Source organism: Pelophylax lessonae (assembly GCF_965119305.1).
Source record: "Pelophylax lessonae genome assembly, chromosome: 4".
NCBI lineage: Eukaryota > Metazoa > Chordata > Amphibia > Anura > Ranidae > Pelophylax > Pelophylax lessonae.
Genome location: NC_138771.1, coordinates 361,790,966 through 361,812,997, shown reverse-complemented (window position 1 = coordinate 361,812,997; position 22,032 = coordinate 361,790,966). Strand labels below are relative to the sequence as shown.

The 22,032-nt window shown below is 43.4% G+C and overlaps 1 protein-coding gene across 2 annotated transcripts in view; it reads left to right on the top strand.

Moving 5' to 3' along the window:
* The window catches only part of LOC309553519 (long-chain-fatty-acid--CoA ligase 6-like), a 351,689-nt gene that overhangs the window by 263,620 nt on the left and 66,037 nt on the right, over positions 1–22,032 (top strand). For both annotated transcript variants that reach the window (XM_082254765.1, XM_082254764.1), the window contains exons 7-8: positions 13,478–13,656; positions 15,177–15,209. In XM_082254765.1, the coding sequence (XP_082110891.1) occupies positions 13,478–13,656; positions 15,177–15,209 (212 nt within the window). The remainder of the gene's footprint in view (positions 1–13,477; positions 13,657–15,176; positions 15,210–22,032) is intronic.

Here is a 22,032-nt window from a genome sequence, read left to right as displayed (position 1 = left end):
GGCCAGCACCTGAGTGTCAACACTTTGCCGATCCCGTTGATGCTGGTCTGCTAAACTTACCAAGCTGTTACGCATATCCTGTTGAACCTGTAACATATCCTGGTGAACCTGTACCATTGTTGCTACAGATTCCTGTATGAGCCCGAGCAGACGTACTGCCTCAGTAGATTGCTGAGTACGCCTCCTTAACTCATTTTGGACCTGATACTCATCAAGCAGCCTCTCGGCTACATCCAGCATAGATGGACGAAGTTGGGTAGGTGACAATCCCTCTGCATCTAAGGCTACCTGAAAGCAGAAGAAATAGACCAAATCATTATCAAACATCATGACTAAATATTTCAGATTAGTTTGACAACTTAACACCCCAAGCAGAACGTTGAAAAGTTTGATGTGCTTCTAATGAGTACTTGTTCATTGTAAGATTATCCAAGCTAGCAACACTTCTGATAATGGGTACATATTATATTGGTAGGACTAATATGACAAAGGCAAAAAAGATTCAACATGAAGGTGTTCCCAATTAACCCTGGTGTGGTAGGTTGTTTATGCTTTTGGTAAATCTGTTACTACACCAATGACTTTATACATCTACGTATGTTGTCTAAAATCTTGCCATCAATCGGCTAGAGGACAACCCAACCAAACGATACCCATGAATTTGGACCTGGAAAATCAAAGACGGGCCGGACTTTAAAGATCCTGGATGTTTTTGGAACATTAGTGGCACACCAAATTATAACATAATTCCCTGATGTTCAAGATAGAACTCTTGTTGTGCTGGTGCATCGTCAGAATGTCATAGCACTAATTTAACACACACAATGTAAGCCACATCTAGTCCAAAATCAATGCTACCATTGAAATGTTACATGTGCACCTTGTTCCCTTATATCACATACCACAGCACTGGATGCAGAATCGTCGCCAGCTCCTGATCCAACTCCAGCTGCAACGTCAAGAGGGGCCTGATGTTCTTTTAAAAAAAAAAAAAAAAAACATGTTTAGTACATAACCTTAGTCAGTAATGATTATGGCCAGATTGCCCTCCTAGCTTCATGAATGAAGCATTGAGGCCAAACATTCAAAAGTGCTTTCCTGGGCTCATAGGACACTTGCTAAACCCTCCCAAAGGTTAAGAAGGCTTGGTCTGCCTACTAATGACGGCACCCATTAATGCTGTCAACTGTGTTTTGCAGGGTAAACATCTAAAAGGCAACACTCTTTCCTAAGAAAAAACATGTGTGTTAATGGGGTTAATAAGATTCAAAAAAACATTATTTGACTAGACATACCAACACCTTCCTCCAGGCCTAGCTGCACTGGGTGTGTTCCCTGCTGCGGATCTTCTGTAAAGGACATAGCAATATGAGCTATCTTGGCCAAAAAAAAACATCTACATTGTTTGGCACAGTATGATATTGGACCTACCAGGAGGAGGGTCAGCACTGATGTCAACACCTGTGAGTCCGTCTGGTTCGCCAAGCTGCATGGGCTGTGGAGGGGCTGAGATCCGTGCTACAGATGAACAAATTGCAGGTTGGGGAAAACAAAAAAAGGACAATTGGAAGGGCAAGTATCACATTCTCTTAATGTCACACATAGGATAGTAGTTAATCTTTTCCAAACAACTCACACAATTGACATCCAAGATAATATCCTACCTCGGTGCAAAGCATCCGAATCTAAGTCCTCTCTGGTAAAGATGGTATCGGGTCCTATGATGTTCAAGAAAGGTAATTGATAATCCCAGAGAGAACTTCGTGCACGTTCATCCAGCCGACCTTGACGGTCATAAAGACCCTCCGCAGCCCATGCAATTAGCTTCTTCCGAACGGACCCACAGATGTCGTTGACCTTCTTCCGCACACTGTCACGGTGGCGAGGTGCTTCACCCAGTGCATTTACAGCATCCCGGATTTCATCCCACAATCTGTTCTTCTCTGTTACTGAGTAAGACGCGGCCCTGGTCCCATGTATCGCCTGATATCTGGCCATATAGGCGTGGACCAGGGCACAGCACTGATTGTGGGTGAAACGGGGAAGCCGGGTTAATGTGGACAAGCTGACTCTGGTGGACGGACCCTCTCCAGGACTACTGTCAGAAGAGCCAGCTTGTCCACTTGGTGTGTTAACACCTCCCCCGGCTTCCTCCTCCGGGATGGGGATGGTGGACTCCCTCATGGATACAGCTGGAGCCTCCCTCACACCAGAGCCAGACGATCTGCCCACCCTGCCCCCCCTGCCCCCCCTGGCCCCCCTGGCCCCCCTGGCCCCCCTGGCCCCCCTGGCCCTTCTCATCCTTCCAGTGGGTGGGGCCATGGGAGCACGAGGTGGGCAGAGAATCTGGCTGTCCAGCAGCAGCAAAGAGCCCCAAACTCCTAAATCTGAAATGACAAAAGAGAAAACAGAAAAAACAGGATTTGCAGATTGCTCTTCATATACAGTATAATTAGTGAACAGTTACAGAACACACTTACCTAATGGCACAAACAGACTTGGTCGTGGTGGTGGTGGTAGTAGTGGGCAAAGAGCAGAAGAGGCTGCAAAGAAAAGGAAAAAAAAAAACACATAAGAAAACGCATATGGGTACAAATCACACGAGGCCCTCCAAACACTTACCTAATGGCACAAACACGGTGGTGGTGGTGGTGGTGGCAAAAAAAGCAGAAGAGGTTGCAAAGAAATGTACCAAAAAAACACATAAGAAAACGCATAGGGGTACAAATCACACGAGGCCCTCCAAACACTTACCTAATGGCACAAACACAGTGGTGGTGGTGGTGGTGGTGGTGGCAAAGAGCAGAAGAGGCTGCAAAGAAATGTAAAAAAAAAAACACATAAGAAAACTCATAGGGGTACAAATCACACGAGGCCCTCCAAACACTTACCTAATGGCACAAACACAGTGGTGGTGGTGGTGGTGGTGGTGGCAAAGAGCAGAAGAGGCTGCAAAGAAATGTAAAAAAAAAAACACATAAGAAAACTCATAGGGGTACAAATCACACGAGGCCCTCCAAACACTTACCTAATGGCACAAACACAGTGGTGGTGGTGGTGGTGGTGGTGGTGGTGGTGGTGGTGGCAAAGAGCAGAAGAGGCTGCAAAGAAATGTAAAAAAAAAACACATAAGAAAACTCATAGGGGTACAAATCACACGAGGCCCTCCAAACACTTACCTAATGGCACAAACACAGTGGTGGTGGTGGTGGTGGTGGTGGCAAAGAGCAGAAGAGGCTGCAAAGAAATGTAAAAAAAAAAACACATAAGAAAACTCATAGGGGTACAAATCACACGAGGCCCTCCAAACACTTACCTAATGGCACAAACACAGTGGTGGTGGTGGTGGTGGTGGTGGTGGTGGTGGTGGTGGCAAAGAGCAGAAGAGGCTGCAAAGAAATGTAAAAAAAAAACACATAAGAAAACTCATAGGGGTACAAATCACACGAGGCCCTCCAAACACTTACCTAATGGCACAAACACAGTGGTGGTGGTGGTGGTGGTGGTGGCAAAGAGCAGAAGAGGCTGCAAAGAAATGTAAAAAAAAAAACACATAAGAAAACTCATAGGGGTACAAATCACACGAGGCCCTCCAAACACTTACCTAATGGCACAAACACAGTGGTGGTGGTGGTGGTGGTGGTGGTGGTGGTGGTGGTGGTGGTGGTGGTGGTGGCAAAGAGCAGAAGAGGCTGCAAAGAAATGTAAAAAAAAAACACATAAGAAAACTCATAGGGGTACAAATCACACGAGGCCCTCCAAACACTTACCTAATGGCACAAACACAGTGGTGGTGGTGGTGGTGGTGGTGGTGGTGGTGGTGGTGGTGGTGTTAAAGAGCAGAAGAGGCTGCAAAGAAATGTAAAAAAAAAACACATAAGAAAACGCATAGGGGTACAAATCACACGAGGCCCTCCAAACACTTACCTAATGTCACAAACACAGTGGTGGTGGTGGTGGTGGTGGTGTAATCCTTTATAGGCAAAAGGAGGCTGCAAACATTAAACATACATGAGAAATCGCATGACCTACATACGTGCACATAATAAATTACAGTTATCAGGAAAGCAAAAATGGTGTCTTTGGAAGCTGGGAAGGTAAGGGGGCAGGTTTAGATGCCAAATCTAGACTGCACACCTTTAACAAACATGAGAAAACACATGTCCAAACCACATGCACATGGGGCCAACTGCCAATGATTAAAAGACACTTGAGGGGTTCCCAAGCTATTGTGGGTTGGAGGGGATTCACCATAGACAACTTAAGCACACCCAAGATAAGTACAAATTGTCTCCTTCCTTTTTTTTGGGAGAGAGAGATACAATTGTCTTACCTCCAGATAATGTAGGTTGTGGGTCACAGGGTCTTGCTAGCACATAAGAAACATCGATCTATAACATCCAGCAGCCATATTGGCCATGTGCTCCTTTTATAGCTGGCTCACAGGTGTGATAATTAGCGGCCGTTTCTATATATATCTGCGCATTCGCGAATTTGCGCGTTCAAAATGGAGGACGATATCCCAGACGCATTAGATGGTGCAATGCTGGCATTTATTGGTGCCTTGTTTGAGGAGGCCCTGGCACAGGAGGCAGCAGAAGGTGGGGAAGCTGCAGCAGCAGCAGCAGCAGCACCTTCAGCAGCAGCACCTCCAGTCCGTGTGCCCTTACCTCGCCAGCCACGCATTTTTGCTCCAAGGATCTATTTGGACAAGCTGCGGGATTCTGATGTCAGGAGGAAGTTCCGGCTCGAGCGAGGAACTATTCTACACCTCTACCAGCTCATAGCAGAGAAAATTGACCCGGACACACAGCGCGGCCATGCGGTGCCCGGCATGGCCAGATTGCTGGCCACTTTGTATATTTTAGGGCGTGGCAGCTTCCAAGCCACTTCGGGAAGTATCATGGGCATTAGCCAGCCCACAGTTTCAAGGGTGTTCATGTTGGTCATTAATGCCATAGTGGATATAGTGCCCAATTTTATCCACTGGCCACAGAATGAAAATGAGTGGAATGAAGTCAAGTTGGGTTTCTACCGGCGGGCACACATGCCGCAAATCCTAGGGGCAATCGATGGCACCCACATAGCCATTAGGCCCCCAAGGAGCCACGAAAGTGAATACCGGAACCGCAAGCAGTACCACTCTGTGAACGTCCAATTAGTGTGTGACGCCAAACAGCGCATCATGAGTGTCAACACTGGTCACCCAGGGTCGTGCCATGATTCCAGTATGTTAAGAACAAGTACTCTGTACGAGGTGTTTGAAAGTGGACAAATGCCCGAAGGGTGGCTTATTGGTAAAGTATTTTGTCTTAACAACATAAACTGTAAGATTACATAGACATAGGAATAAGCTACATCGGTGTACACCCTGATTTAAGCAAAGCCTACCTAAAATGGATGTGTTATTAGTTGTCAGGCTGTTCACACACAACCAGATCAGCAGCTTAGCAGCTCACAAAAGAAAGATTTGCAAAGTTGTCTTTGAGTCCAATGAAGGTGGTTAACCAATGTGTAAATGGTGTCCTCTAGCCACCCAAAGAAAACCTACAAATGATTCCAATGGTATTGCCATATCCCCAAAGTACTTTGCATAAGTGAGTCAATATTGGTTTCCTCACTCTAGTTGCAGATATATTCCAGAAGTAAGACCTAGGCTAATGTAATAGGAACAGAATAGGGGCCAAGTTGTAACTTGCAAGAGAAACCCACCACTTTGTGTGTCCTTTTTCCCATTTGTATTAGTGATTTAGGCAGTTAGACAGAGTTGAGATGTTTCATATGATTTTTTGCAAACAGACGAGCAGGTTGTTTAGTAAAATGCCTAATTGTCTCCCATTTTGAGGAGTCATCTAAAGTCACATGATATGAATAACTAATTTATATTTTTCTTATTTTTCAGGGGATGCTGGTTACCCGCAGCTGACGTGGCTGATGGCTCCAATCAGGTACCCCCAGGGCCCAGCAGAGAGGAATTACAACAGGGCCTTGCGGAGAAGCCGGAGTATCATTGAGTTGACCATAGGTCTTCTCAAGTCCCGGTTTCTCTGCTTGGCCCGGCCTGGGGGTGAACTCCTGTACTCTCCTACCAAGGCTTCCAAGATCATCCTGGCGTGCTGCGTGTTGCACAACATGTGCGTTGCCCGGGATGATTCTTGGGAGCTGACGGAGGAGAGGGAGCCAGAGGTCCGTCAGCCGGCGGCCCCCAGGCGGCGGAGCACCGCTGCCGGTATGGCCACCCGGAATACCCTGGTTGCTAGCCACTTTACATGTAAGTACTGTAACCGGTCAAGATAGGGCATGTGTATTAATTAGCTAGTTAGCAGAGGTGCCACTCACAGGGAGACAGAGGGTGATTATCATCTGCCAATGACACTTGCCATTGTAGATAAAGTGTAGTCAACATTGGTAAAATTGTGTTACTTGAGCAAAAACATGCACCTCTAACCATAAACATGTTGGTATTGTGAATAGTGTAAAGGGCTGAGAAGAGCTGGCAGGTGTTTATTTGTGTCTATGCCACCTGTGTAGTTATTGATAACATGAACGGCTGCTTGGTATCTTATGGTGTTGTAATTTTCCAGAACATCAACATCTTGGAATCATGGCACGTACCATGGGAAGCCTGTGGTGATGGGCTGTCTGGCGTCACAGGTGTGTATTCAAATGTTTACATTAATGATTTCTGGATTGTGTAAGTTGGCATAAAATGTGTTATTTCACTCGTGATGTCGAAATTAAATGAAGTTCAGAATGAAGCAAACAGGCATTAAGATGTGATTTTCATAATGAAATGTCTTATCCTTTGTTTTATTTTTCCAGGAGTGGTACTGCTTGCGGGTGTAGGTGGTAGAAACCCACCTTGATGGACTCCACTCATTTTCTTTTGTGGTCAGTGGATATTTGGTAAGGCACATGGCCAATGACCAACATGAACACCCTGGAACTTCGAAAGTGGCTTGGAAGCTGCCCAGCAACCTTGCCATGCCTGTCCCCTATGAGCTGGTAGAGGTGCAGAATGGATTCTGAACTCTGCCGGAAGTTGTGGAAGACATCAGAATCCCGTAGCCATGGAGCAAAGATCGTGGTCTGGCGCTGTAAAGGCACACGGACTGGAGAGTGACAATATTCTTTTGCTGCATCCCTCCTTCTGCTGTCATTCTCAAATAAATAAATACATTAGAATTGAACATGTGTTTTTTTGTTTTGTGTGGGTGCCTACAGACAAAAGGGCCATCCACACTGTAAGATTTAGAGAAGACTTTATCCTTCCGATTGACATTTTCTATGTAGTGCAAGGGCCTGCCTGATTGCATCCAAATTGAAAGTGTTGAGGTTTGAGCTTCTATTATATGGTTTGGTTAAGTCTACAGGAAAAAGTCTAGACAAATTGTTAGTGTATGGCCCATTAAGCTGCCAAGGCCGGAGTTTTGCACTTTGCATGCTGCTTGTACTGGTGATGTGAGGGGTTGTAATGTAGAGTAGGGATGTATCAGTGTTGTGTTGAGGTGTGAGGCAAATGTAGTGTTGGACTATGAGGGCCTGTGTTGTTGAAATATGGAGAGAGTCCAATATCAGACACCTATGTTTATTGGTCAAGAAATTGTAAGAACCATGGTAAATATGTAAAGAATTGCATCTCGATAAAACTAGGACCACACTCATAAAATCAAAATTGTGTTGTTTCCATTGATGTGCTTGAAATTTGGGTAGGACACCCCCCTCCCCCCCCAAATTCAAGATAGTTTAAAAAAACTGTTTAAAAAAATGAGAGTGAAAAGAGATCCCAAGTGTAGTGATGTGATTTGAACCCATGACGTTGTGAACTGCAGTGAAGTTGCAAAGCACTTAGCTATTGTGCAGAATAAAGCTGTATGGTGGAAAAAATGGAGCGTGTTAAGGCTAAAAAGCACATATAGCTAAAGAACTAAACATTGTATGGAATGTGGGAAGAAGACCATGGTAAAATTGTGAGGTTTCATCTTGCCCTGAAGTAGGGTAGGGGTTTGGTCACTTGCCTTTGGTACTTTCCTTCATAAGATCGATTCGACACACAGACAAGATCAAAAAAACACTTAAAATGGTGTAAGCTTGCAAGCGCTTCTGAGTGTAACATTATTTAGCAATATATATGATGTAATCCGTTCCATTTTAGCAATATAAACAAAAAAAGAAAATAAAAAAAGTAGGTGGAGATGGTAAGCCTCGAACCTACAGCAGAGGGAGATGAATTACAGACATGTGATGTGAGCACTAATCCACTAGCCCACATCGCTATGTGAAACTGCTATAAGCAGGAAGACATAAGTTTGCGAATTGGCGAAGCCGCGATCGTAAGTGAATCCCGCTGACGGCGGAATTCATTATTGCTGTTTTACTCGCCAATTCGCCGCAGCGCCAGTTAATTGATTTGAACGCGGCGAAACTGAAACACGTCATAGATGTTTGAAGCTGCAGTTTCTTTAAATCCGGCCCCCCGTGTCTTTTCCTCGACATAAAGAGTGCCTCCTTGTCCTCTGTGATGACTATGAAGTGAATAATTCAACACACCATGTTCATTATATTGACCATTTATGTATTTATACATATCGATCATATCCCCCCGTAATCCCCTTTTTTGCAAGAGAGAATAAAGTCAGGTCATAGCTGAGCTCCTGCATGCCTCTTATCAGCTTGGTTGCCCTTCTCTGCACTTTCTCCAGCTCCCTGATATCCTTTTTATGCAGCTAATCTTGGTCTCCAGTAATTGAAAACTGGTCCCTCCTTTTTACCTCAGCTTTCCACTCCCCTCACCATAACGTCACACAGCCTTATAGAGATATTCAAGACTCCATTGTTAGCGGTATTCCACTATTAGCGGTTTCTTTTGCCTCTTTATTTATGTGGCGCTTCCTGTGGATCTGGGATCCCTGAGAACATCTTTTAAATGGATAAGGATTTTTGCTGAACCAGTGTTCTGGATGCCATATAATAACAGCATGGCAGACCTCCTATGATATAGAGGTCATTTTGTGTGGTAAGAAGCATGCACAGGTAATGGTGTGGTGAAGTGAAGTTGCTTGATTTCACACTGAAGTGTACTTCCAAGCACAGCATGTCTTTATTGGACATTCACACTGATTTACCTTTTGATGGAATTATTTATACAATTTATACAAACCCAATTCCAAAAAAGTTGGGATACTGTACAAATTGTGAGTATAAATGGAATGGACTAAGTTACAAATCTCATAAACTTATATTTTATTCACAATATAATATAGATAACATATTAAATGTTGAAAGTGAGACATTTTGAAATGTCATGCCAAAATATTGGCTCATTTTGGATTTCATGAGAGCTACACATTCCAAAAAAGTTGGGACAGGTAGCAATAAGAGGCCGGGAAAGTTGAATGTACATATAATTAATAGCTGGAGGACTAATTTGCAACTTATTAGGTCAATTGGCAACATGATTGGGTATAAAAAGAGCCTCTCAGAGTGGCAGTGTCTCTCAGAAGTCTAGATGGGCAGAGGATCACCAATTCCCCAAATGCTGCGGCGAAAAATAGTGGAGCAATATCAGAAAGAAGTTTCTCAGAGAAAAATTGCAAAGAGTTTGAAGTTATCCTCATCTACAGTGCATAATATCATCCAAAGATTCAGAGAATCTGGAATAATCTCTGTGCGTAAGGGTCAAGGTCGGAAAACCATACTGGATGCTCGTGATCTTCGGGCCCTTAGACGGCACTACATCAGATACAGGAATGCTACTGTAATGGAAATCACAACATGGACTCAGGAATACTTCCAGAAAACATTGTCGTGAACACAATCCACCGTGCCATTCGCCGTTGCTGGCTAAAACTCTACAAGCCAAAAAAGAAGCCATATCTAAACATGATCCAGAAGCGCAGGCATTTTCTCTGGGCCGAGGCTCATTTAAAATGGACTGTGAAAAACTGTTCTGTGATCAGACGAATCAAAATTTGAAGTTCTTTTAGGAAAGCTGGGACGCCATGTCATCCGGACTAAAGAGGACAAGGGCAACCCAAGTTGTTATCAGCGCTCAGTTCAGAAGCCCTTCATATCTGATGGTATGGGGTTTGCATGAGTGTGTGTGGCATGGGCAGCTTACACATCTGGAAAGGCACCATCAATGCTGAAAGGTATATACAAGTTCAAGAACAACATATGCTCCCATCCAGACGTTGTCTCTTTCAGGGAAGACCTAGCATTTTCCAAAATGACAATGCCAGACTACATACTGCATTAATTACAACATCATGGCTGCGTAGAAGAAGGACCCGGGTACTGAAATGGCCAGCCTGCAGTCCAGATCTTTCACCAATAGAAAACATTTGCCGCATCATAAAGAGGATGCAACAAAGAAGACCTAAGACAGTTGAGCAACTAGAAGCCTGTATTAGACAAGAATGGGACAACATTCCTATTCCTAAACCTGAGCAACTTGTCTCCTCAGTCCCCAGATTTTTGCAGATTGTTATAAAAAGAAGAGGGGATGCCACACAGTGGTAAACATGGCCTTATCCCAACTTTTTTGAGATGTGTTGATGCCATGAAATTTAAAATCAATGTATTTTTCCCTTAAAATTATACATTTTCTCAGTTTAAACATTTGATATGTCATCTATGTTGTATTCTGAATAAAATATTGAAATTTGAAACTTCCACATCATTGCATTCTGTTTTTATTCACAATTTGTACAGGATCCCAACTTTTTTGGAATCGGGTTTGTGTAGCTCTCATGAAAATATATATTGCACTTACAGATTGAAGTTTTGGTTGAATTGATTATATTTTGTGTCCCTTTTAGCGCAGCAATTTAATACAAGTTTGGTTTGTCTAGTATGTGGATGGTTCAAGTATTGCTGTTCCCATTTTTTCCCTTGCACTTGAGTGCAAAAAGTTTTGTTTTCTTTAATGTGAACTGGTGCCCAAAACTGAACCAGCATATTCCAGATGAGGTCTTACTAATAATTTGTATAGGGGCAAAATTATGTCTTTCTCTCTGGAGTTTATACCTCTTTTATTACAAGAAGGCATTGCATTCTAGTATTTAGTCTATGATCTGTCAGTACATGCAGATTCTTCTCAACCATTGACTCTCCCAACTGTTCTCCTAGTATGCAGGATCCATGCATGTCTTAGCCCCCAAATGCATAACTTTACATTTATCAACATTAAACCTCTTTTACCATATAACTGTGAAATTAAACTGTGCATTAAGGTCTGCTTCTAAGTACGAGACATCCTGCGAGGGTGTAATTCCACTATACTGTATAGCATGATGTCTTCTGCAAACACAGAAATTTTTAATATAATAATAATTAATAATAATAAGGAGTTTGGTATTTAATTTTAATACCAAACTCCTTATCATTCATAAATAGGTTAGAAAGTAAGGGTCCCAACACTGAACCTTGAGGTACACCAGTAATAACCTTAGTCCATTCAAAGTAAGAATCATTAACCACTACTCTATGAATTCTGTCTTTTAGCAAGTTTTCTGTCCATTCACAAACTGAATTTTCTAATCCTGTAGATGTTAACTTACAGATTTGCTGTGTGTGTGTGTGTGTGTGGAACTGTGCCAACTGCTTTTGCAAAATCCAAGTATACTAAATCCACATTAACTAAACCAAAAAAACCTGCGCTAGTTGAACCCTAAAACAATATCACCATTGCTGCTGTTCATAAATAAAAACTAGTACATCATAAACCACAGCGCAAAACAGTGCAAATAAACTACAATAACATATACAGTAGGTAAAACTATGTGAAAAGTGAAACTTCATACAAATTGCTATTAAAAGTAAGTGCCAAGTGAAAGTCCATAAAAGTTCCAATCTTGATCCAAGAAAGTGCTGAAGTGCCTCACAACTTCTATGTGCTCATGCAGTGAACTGTGCTCTTCACCCTCTTGTGCTAACAGTTACCAGATGATGTGGACCCCTTAGCAGTATTGCATGTGGGTCTATCAGGCTGTGTATGGTAAATGGGAAGATGTCACATCTCATGTGTCTTTTTGTTCTGAGAATCACTTCGCTCAGCCAAAGTCGCAGAAATGTATCTCCAAAGCGGAATGTTCTTCAGCACCCTAAATGGTAACTTCTGGGCACTTTCACTTAGGGGTGTACTCACTTTTGTTGTCAGCGGTTTAGACATTAATGGCTGTGTGTTGAGTTATTTTGAAGGGACAGCAAATTTACACAAGTTATACAAGCTGTACACTCACTACTCTACATTGTAGAAAACTGTAAATAAAATATTTACAATGTAATGTGGGGGGTGTACTTTTGTGAGATACTGTATGTTATTGTGCTTTATTTGCACTGTTTTGCGCTGTGGTTTATGATATACTATATCCACAGCCACTTTTTTGTCCACATTTTTATATACTTAATCATAAAAAGAAATCAGATGTGTTAGGCAGCTTCGGTCTTTTGTAAATCCATGCTGTCTGTTGCTTAAAATATTGTTTTCCTACAAAAACTCTTCAATGTGGTCTATTATTAAAGGCTAAGTTCACCTTTTGGGAAAACATAATAAATGCAAACATTTTTGAAGGAAATGTGCATTTATTCATCTTTTCCTATAGGAGCCTGCAAAGCATTGCACCCACAATCAGTGGATTCTGGATGCAATGTCAGGCTCCTGCACATTCTCTCTTCAACTTGCTCATGTATGGGCTGTCAGTTACAAAGCTGAATGGATTTTGAGCATGCTAATAACATGTTTGTATTCCATTGAGAAATACAACTCCATCTGCTGCAGTGGCAGACATGACTTGTAGTTTTTTCATTCACAGATCCCTATGAATATTAATTCATGCTGGTCATTAGACTAAATGAATGCTCAAGCCCCGTGTTTAGGCACACTCAGTATTTTTTCTGCCCAAACACTTCTGTCTTGAATTGAGCAAATTATGTGTTTTTTTGTTCAGCCTCTAAATGTTCCTCTTCTAATACACCTGTAAACACCTATAAACGCATGGACACATAGGCTAACATAGAGGTGCATTTAAATTAAAAAGAAAAATGGCAATCTCTGAATTTCTTCATTCCTTAAAGGATGAGAAAGAAAATTGGATTTTGGGTACTTATCGTAAATCTATTTCTTGGAGTCCATTGAGGGAAATGGATCCCACCCCTTTGTGTTTACGATCATGTTATTGGTACTATTTTAACACAAAACTGAGGCATGCTAGAAGTAGTGGAAGTTATTCTGTGATCGTTTTCCAGAGTCCTAGCCTCCTGTAGGCAGCAGTGTGACCCTGCAGTCTCTGAATTCCTGTGTCCTTTCCTTTTGCGCTTATGTTTTTTGCATTCTCAATCTAACCAGTCATTACAAATACACAAAGTTTGCCTTCTGATCAAAAAAGATTTCAAAGTTAGCTAACTACCTATTTGTCTCCATATTTTGCCATAAATATGGAGAATATTAAATATCTAACCAAATATTTTTTGGTAGCTGATATTTCCACAGTAATATGTGACAAACCTGAAAAGGCCAGGCTCCTCTTAGAACATGTTGAAAAAGGAGAGACCCCGGGACTGAAGTCTGTTGTTCTCATGGACCCTGTGGATCTGGAGTTAATAGAGAGAGGCAAAAAATGCTCCGTACGTGTTCAGACCATGCGCGAACTAGAGGTAAGGTGGCTGTAAATCCTGTATTCTAATGCTGTACTGGAACAAAAATATCTGTTTTATCTTTATGTTTTTATGCATTTTTTAGCTGTCTAGTATACACAGACCCGTTACTTGGCTTGTTATGGTTTTTTGCATTTTACAAGTTCTACCATACGTAAAGCTTTCTCCTTTCCTGTATTTTCCTGTCACATTTTAGTAAAACAGCATTGTTCTTGCATAAAGAGGTATAGTTTTCTATGCAGTCTGTACATTGTCAGATATCCCCAGTGATTAGGTAGACAATGGACAAAAGTTTGAGAGAAGCTCAGCATGCTGCACTTTTCCCTGATGCTTCCCTGTAGTTCATTTCATCGGGGGTTTTTGTGTGTAGCTGATCTATTCATGCATAGAAAAGAACAGTTCCATATGCAGTAATGCCCTGCATCTATTTCCCAACGTGTTTGCCCACTGACATGATAGAGAAGAAAAGGGGAGGCATTAAACATGTGAAGGAGCCTTGCTGCCAGACTGTGGCAAGGATATACAGGCTCTTATATGAAATAGTGCTCTGTGACATTGCTGCCTCTTATACCTAATTTGTGCATATGTCTGCCAGCAAATACATTTGCCAAAGTTGAGGTTGTTACCTACAATGCAAAATGTTTCCCTCTGTTTTGTCTTTTATCTAACACGCTGTCAATTAAAATAAAAATACCAACTGTTTGTGCATGTATTTAAAAAAGTATATGTCGCTTTTTATAAAATGTACATGGTGGTGTGCGAGCCAACTGATTCACGGCAAGCTGTGAAAAAAATGAGCAGATCCAGAGCGATAAAGCTCTTCCTCTTAAAGTGTATAAAATATCTGGAAGTATTAAAGCTGCAATGCAGGCATTTTAGTATCCAGACTATTGAGGCCTTTTGGATACTCTGGGAACCCATAGCTTTGGGTGAGATCAGTGTCTTCCTTATAAAAAGCAAAATCCCAATTGGGGATAGCTATTGCCAGGCATGAGAAATAGCAGCTAGAATGGCTTTCCCCCATGTGGCTGAGCAGATGTGGGAATGTACTGCTATGGCATTGATAAAAAAAAACCTTCCAATATGCTAGCAAAATAAGAGAGGCTGACATTGCTTAAACCAGGGAGAAGTGCTAATGGGAGAGAAGAGAAAAGCAGCATCAAAAGGTAGAATAGCAGCCTGCCTTGGGTGTACCTTTTATGGAATGTTTATATAAAAAAACAAAGGTTTTAAATGAATAGTAAAAAAAGGATGTAAAAAAGAGAAATAAAATTGACCAAATTAAGATTTAACTGTTAAACAGCTACTCATCCAGCTGGAGTTATCAGGGGAACTGTATCGGTTGGGGTTGTTAGGGAAAGTGCTCTTGTATTCATGTGTGCTCTTGTACTCATTCCCCTTTATTACTTGTCCAGACAATATCCTTGTCTTCACTTGAGAAAAACATTTTAGCAAGAGGTGTGGTCATTTTGCAGATTGGTTAAAGTGAACTTTTCCTAATTTTTTCTTTTTTTCCTTAGGAATGTGGAAAGCAAAACAGAAGAGCGCCATTTGTGAGTGAAGAGTTGGCCATTTTGTTTTCATTTAGTGCACACGATACAGTATGCTAGATTTTGTATTGCACATAAACAGATAATCTAAGGAAGTTGTACTGTTTCTAGACATTTCAGAAGTTATTTTCTGAGTTATTGTTCTGGGTACAATGGGGTAGGATTTAGAATCTCTATCTGTTTTTAATTGCTTAGAATGTGGTAGGGAAGGAGGAGAGCTGAACTACTAAGCATGCTCGTGTTAGTGCTTTAATGGTTCATGTGGGTCTGTAGGCAGCTGTCTGGTCCTAAGGAGACTGCAGAGCAATCCATAATGAATTGGAAAGAAACAGTGGGGGGGGGGGGGTGGAAGGAGCACTCCATTGGTATTTGTCCAGAATGTGGTTATGAGAAATCAGCAGCAGGGATGAGGAAATCTATGTGGCTACACTCAGGAAAATGGGACCAGACTGTGTTTGCCTTTAATAAGTTTTATTTAAAGTGAAACAAAATCCTTCCAATCACCAGCACACAGCAAACATAAAAATATAAGGAAATCAAAAACTCAGTAACAGAATACTTGACTAATAACTAAAAAACAGAAAGCCTAACTAACAACTAACTATATGCAATATATACAACATTGGAAAACTTACAGTGCAATGGAGCAGATGGGAAGGGGAGGCCAACACTGGGATAGAGGGTACAGAATACAGAACAGGAGCAGGAACAGGATAATGGCTAGCAGTTTCCTGGCAGCTAGCAAAACACTAGTGCGAGAGGCACTTAGTTAGGGAGGACCTACTTACTCTCCTAGCAGCCAGCATCAGGTGGAAACTGATTAATGGGGTCTGCTGGCTGCTGGGAGACACTCGCTGGTGGACACTGGATTTATAACCCTCCACCCAGGGAAGCAGAGTGCCACCAGCTGGTGATCCAGGTCTTGACAGTAGTTCCTATTTATATTCAGTAAAACAATTGAATGTGTTTTAGGCCGGGTTCACATATATGCAGCTGCGGGTTCATGCCTGGGGTCTGGTTTGTGTCCGTTCACCGGTTCAGGTGTAATTCAGTTTAGAATATTTGACTGAATTCGCACCTGAACAGGACCAAAACATGCGCAGGAGCCTTTATCAATCCACTCCGAGGCAGCCACGGACCTGTGTGAATCGGCTCAATTGACTGCCGGTCACAGTCGCATGTCATACAAATTGGATATGGGGAAACCCGCACACAATTTGCACATATGTAAACTGAGCCTTACTGTCTTCAAGAGCCTCCTTTCATCGGGATTGTAGTACAGTGGGTTGGTGGTGTCTGGATTGGAAAATTGAATCTGTATAATATAAAATGTTTTCAAATGCCTGTTCTAGCTCACGTTTGACAGCAGTTCTGGCTGCTGAATTTGAACTGGAACACGCATTTATTAATATGCAGACACACCATTTCAATCCAGAATTTGGGACTTAACATGGGGCCTGTCTGCTACATGCAGTCTGCTGGATCTCTGTCAGTGGCTGTTCTGGGCTAGGTTCATCACCTGTTGGGCACTTTACAGAGAAGCAGTAGGGTGCTGGATGCTGGAACTCCCTTTGAGTGAATACAAACACTGTCATGGACCACCAGTAGGGGAGGGGGGAAAGGTGGTAAAGAATACTTCTACTGACCAGCAACGGGGGGGGGGGGGGTGGGGAGGGATTAAATAATACTACCATTAACACACATGGGAGGCTGGACAGGAAGTGGCAGGAAGGAAGGAAGGTATATTAACCATTAGGTGAGGCAGACGACACTCATAGCTACTAAGTCAGTGCAGTAATAGCAGAGCACAGGTGCCAGCAGACCTACAGCAGCAAAAGGTAAAAAACGTATGCAACCAGTAAGACACAGATCAGCTTTGCAGCTGATCTGTGACAAAAAGGAGTACAGGAAAGATTTCACAAAAGGAGCAATTGTTCTGGTGATAACCTTTGAAGGTTAGACCCCCCCTTTATTTTTTTGGGAGAATTTCTGTAAATCTAAGTATATTGTGTCTCCAGAACAAAATGTGACCCAACAGAGATACAGAAAGCATTAAAAATAGATAGACTTTTAAAACCCTTCCCAAACGCTACAAAACTAGTAAAATTGCATGGGGTAAGGCTGCAGATAAGGTAGAAAATATTAAAAATCTACAATATATGATTGAGAATATATATCTTCATTACCGTTTAGGAGCTTGGAATGAACCAAACAGTATATGTTTTACAAGTTTACATGTAAGACGTGATGTCACCGTGGCATTACCAGGTAGCAAACTCTTTGCCAGATATTTATAATAGGCTGCAAAGCATCTGTAACTATTGAATTGTCAACACCAGCAGATATGTGCGGCACTTTTTTCACATGTATAATAAAGTGCTCAAGTAAACTCAAACTAATTAAACTCATTAATAAATTCATAAACTGTATATTACATTAAAAAGTGCTGGGTGCTTCAAATGAATATATATACATTTAATAAAATTGGTAAAGTTCAAGTGCTCATTGCTTCAAAGTTCATAAATTCTGTGCTTATAAGTGCAACACTCCCTGACACCCACTCACCAGAAAGGTATGTTTTCAGCACTTTGTTTTATGTAAGATCAAACAGCTTCTCCTCTGACTGTCCCCATATATCCTTTCTACTGAATAGAACACCTCCTTTACCAGCAATACTCCATCAGTACTCCATCATATGCATACCTATAGAGGAAAACAGAAACCAAACGACATCCCATAGCATGATTCCATTTTTTAAAAGTAATTAAAATCATACAATTTGCTACTCACATAATCAAAATGCTCACATTACACATGCTACATGCACATGTAATCTCACAAATGTTTTGCGTTCCACAGTCTGGAACTAGACAGGCAGAAGTGACGCAAGCAATCCCCACCCAATGCGTTTTGTCGCTCTGACGTCATCAGGCACGGCCCTCACTTCCTTTTGACTGGTTCAGTACTGTGGAATACAAAACGTTGGTTGGATTACATGCTCATGTAGCTCGTGTAATGCGAGCATTTTCTGATTATTGTTTGGCTTCTATTTCCCCTTTATATGTATTCATATGATGGGGTACTGATGGAGTATTACTGGTTAAGGAGGTGTCCCATTCAACACAAAGGGATATATACACACAGTCAAAGGAAAAGCTGTTTGATCTTGCATAAAACAAAGCTCTGAAAACATACCTTTCTGGTGAGTGGGGAAACAAAGGATGGGAGCATAGTAGAGTATTGCAGTTGGAAACACAGAATTTATGAACTTCAAAGCACTGAGCACTTTCTGAAACACATGAATTTTACACATTTTATTGAATGTATATATATCTATTAATTTGAAGTGTGCAGCACTTTTTTATGTGATTTACAGTTTATGAATTTACTGTTGAGTTTAATATTAGGCTTACTCGAGCACTTCGTGCACTTTATTATACATGTGAAAATAGCACATATCTGGTGGTGTTGAAACTTAGATTAACCCTTAATTAATTTAGCAAATGCCCTTGCAGAGTGCAACTGTACTTGTGAAGTGCACCTTCTATTTGCCTTTAGTAAATCAACCTGAAAATATCATGTCAATCTCACCAGTGCAACAACATTTCTGTGATAAATGGCAGTATTCAAAGTACCTGTGGAAATTTGCATTAAAGCATAACTAAAGTCAAAAGTTATTTTAAGTTTTGTATGGAGTAGAGAGGGAATTGAACTCCTGTTAAACTGAAATTTCCTCTAACTTCATGTTTTCCCCATGGGAGAGGAAGTGAAGGGAAATCTCCCCAATGAGACACAAATGGAAAAAATAAAACTGGCAGGGAATATAACCCTCCCGTACTCTATTGAAAATGAAAAAAAATAGTTATGATAATAGATATAAAAAAACAAATAGGAGAGAACAAAAACACAACACAAGACCTGCACAGTTTAGTAAGCAAAAGCTTAGAAAAAAATCACTTATTTCTCTTTCGTTCATTTACAGAAACAGCTCCTGATCTTCTTGACCATTGGGTTATACTGCCCCCTACAGGAGTAGAACACTGGGAAGAAAAAGAACTTGACTATGCCTATGGGCAGTCCCTGGAGGTATACTCCCCCTCTCTGCTATAGGTACTCAGTTTTTTTTCTGCCTAGTCAGGAGTATGGACCTAATTCCTTGCCGGGATCTCTGGTCCTTGGAATTTTTCTCTTTTTAGTTACATTTTTTTCTCCAGTTTTTTTTCCCGTGAGATCTACAATCAACTGCCGGACTGAGCGATAGGCTGGATAATCTAAATCCAGTGGTCACCCTGTCTGGCCAGCAGGCACACACAGACCACAGCCCCACCAGACGGGGGCTGGCATACGAGTTAAACATCTTGCAAGGTCGCATACGACCGGATTTCGGCCAGCCTCACAGCATTCCTCCTGGCCAAAAGCCCCCCATTTAGATGGCGAGGGGTTCTGTCTAGAGCGTTGCCCGCCTGGTTCCTGGTATAATGAGTAACTATCCCCCCTTTCCCCCTTTTGGGGTGGACTCAGGCCCCTCCCTGGGACGGTCGGACCCCCGGGTTCCCCTCCTTCTCATTCGGCACCCCCTCCCTTGTGTCTGGTGGTCCTGTGGGTCAATCCCCCCCCCCATTCGCCCACCCTCTTTCCCCCTCCACCTATGCTTTGTGTTGTATGGTGGTTTGGCCTACCTCCTGGAGCTGGGACATGGTGCTGTTCTGGTTATGGGGGCGGTTTGCGGGGGGGGGCTGCACCTGGTGGGGGCTGCTGCCATGGCCCCCACTTCCTGATCTGTGCCTCTCCTTGACCCCAGGGATCCCTCCAGGAGCCGCGGGGGACCGCCATTTTGTTGTATGTAACCTGTATTCTGTATCGGCTGGCGGCCATATTTGTGTAGCCGTGGGGCCATTTTGCGTTAGTCCGGCATTGAAATCAATGGCAACCTTTACTGTGGAGCCTTCTGGGCAGCGATTTTAGCTGTGGGAGCCCCTCCTTATCCCCAGGTGCTGACTCCTGGGCCTCTTCCCTTCCTGGACACCACACCTAGAGTGCTTTGATCCTGGTGCTGCCGTTGACTGGTGGGGTGGTGAGTCTGGTGGGGCCCTCTCCCTCTCTCTGCTGCAGGATCTGGGGAGTGCTCTGTGGCTGGCGACCAGGTGGTGTTACCAGCACTGTGGGGGTGTCCTTTAGCAGTGCTTTTTGCACTTTTGTGGCGTATCCTTCTTCCTCATGGAGTCTTTGGAGCACATTTCCCCACCTGATCCCTCTCATAGCATGCGAGGCCCTCCAGGTCCCAACCCCCCATTGATGAACTGACGGCGGTCCTGGAGTCCTTTGTGTCCTGGGTGGAGGTGGCTTTTGGGCAGTGGGGTAGTAAAAGGCGCTCCCCACCTTCCCCTGCTTTTTCTGTCCCCCCTGATCCTGAATCTGATCTGGGTGCTGCGGATTGGGCCGGCCCTGAGGGGTCTGCGGCCACGCGCCTTGAGTTGTCAGATAGTGAGGATGATTCCTCCACTCCTGTAGCCACGCACGTAGAGTTGCTGGTAGACACACTGATTGTGTCTGTGCAAGAGACTTTAAAAATGGAGAATGCAGTTGAAGCTCTGTTGGAGGCACTGGTTCCCTTTGGCACCCACGAGCGGCCTAGAGCGGTGAAGGTGTTTCCGTTTACTTCCTATTTTGACAGATTTGTCGCAAGAGAGTGGGAAGAAGTGGACTGTTCCACCAGTGGTGGATCTCCCAGTTTCCAAGTTGAATAAGGCAACCATGATTCCAGTAGAAGAATTGCTGACTTTTATGGATCCTGGCTGACAGAAAGGTGGAGGCTGTGGCCCGCAGTAGTTTCACTGTGGCTGGCTCGGCACTCAGACCGGTCTTCACCAATGCCCTGGTGTCACAAACTCTGACAGAGTGGGCTAAGCTTTTACCCCATAACCTGGACGGTAGGGCTGCTGAATATAATCGCTGAATCGATGCATCGCGATGCGACCCTTCGCGATTCTGCATCGATTCGGGGTGGTTAAATAATCGATTACCTAATGACATCACTTCCGGGGGCGGGGACAGAAGTGACATGGCGGCGCCGGCCGGGCTTGTGGGATACGGAGCTTCTCCTCGTGGCGTGGGAGAGGAGAGCGGAGCTATCAGTGCTCTCTCTGGCCCCGGGATAAACACGGCACGCCCACTTAGCACGCTGCTGCCCGACCGCCCGCTCTGACAGCCCGGCCGCCCGAAGTAGCGGCCTTCCCAGCTCGGTACACTTCTGGTAGCGGTGCGGTTCTCGCCAGACAGCCTGAGTTGACCACAGGGGAGCGAGGAGGCCCTGCTTTCCGCCTGTACCGTGCACTGCACTAGTCCAAGCTCCAAATTCCCGACATGAGGCTCATCACCCAGGACCTGTCCGAGCCCTACTCCATACACCTACTGCTACTTCATCCACAACTGGCTGCAGCTCTGCTTCCTGGTAAGTCGGGGCACTACAGGGCCCAGCATTCCTCCTTACCAGGGCCTGCTATAATACAACTAGGGGCACTACAGAGCCCAGCATTCCTCCTTACCAGGGCCTGTTATACTACAATTAGGGGCACTACAGAGCCCAGCATTCCTCCTTACCAGGGCCTGTTATACTACAACTAGGGGGACTACTACAGACTCTGTAGTCCCCCTAGTTGTTGTATAACAGGCCCTGGTAAGGAGGAATGCTGGGCTCTTTAGTGCCCCTAGTTGTAGTACAGTAGGCCCTGGTAAGGAGGAATGCTGGACTCTGTAGTCCCCCTAGTTGTAGTACAGTAGGCCCTGGTAAGGAGGAATGCTGGGCTCTGTAGCTCTGTACAGAGCC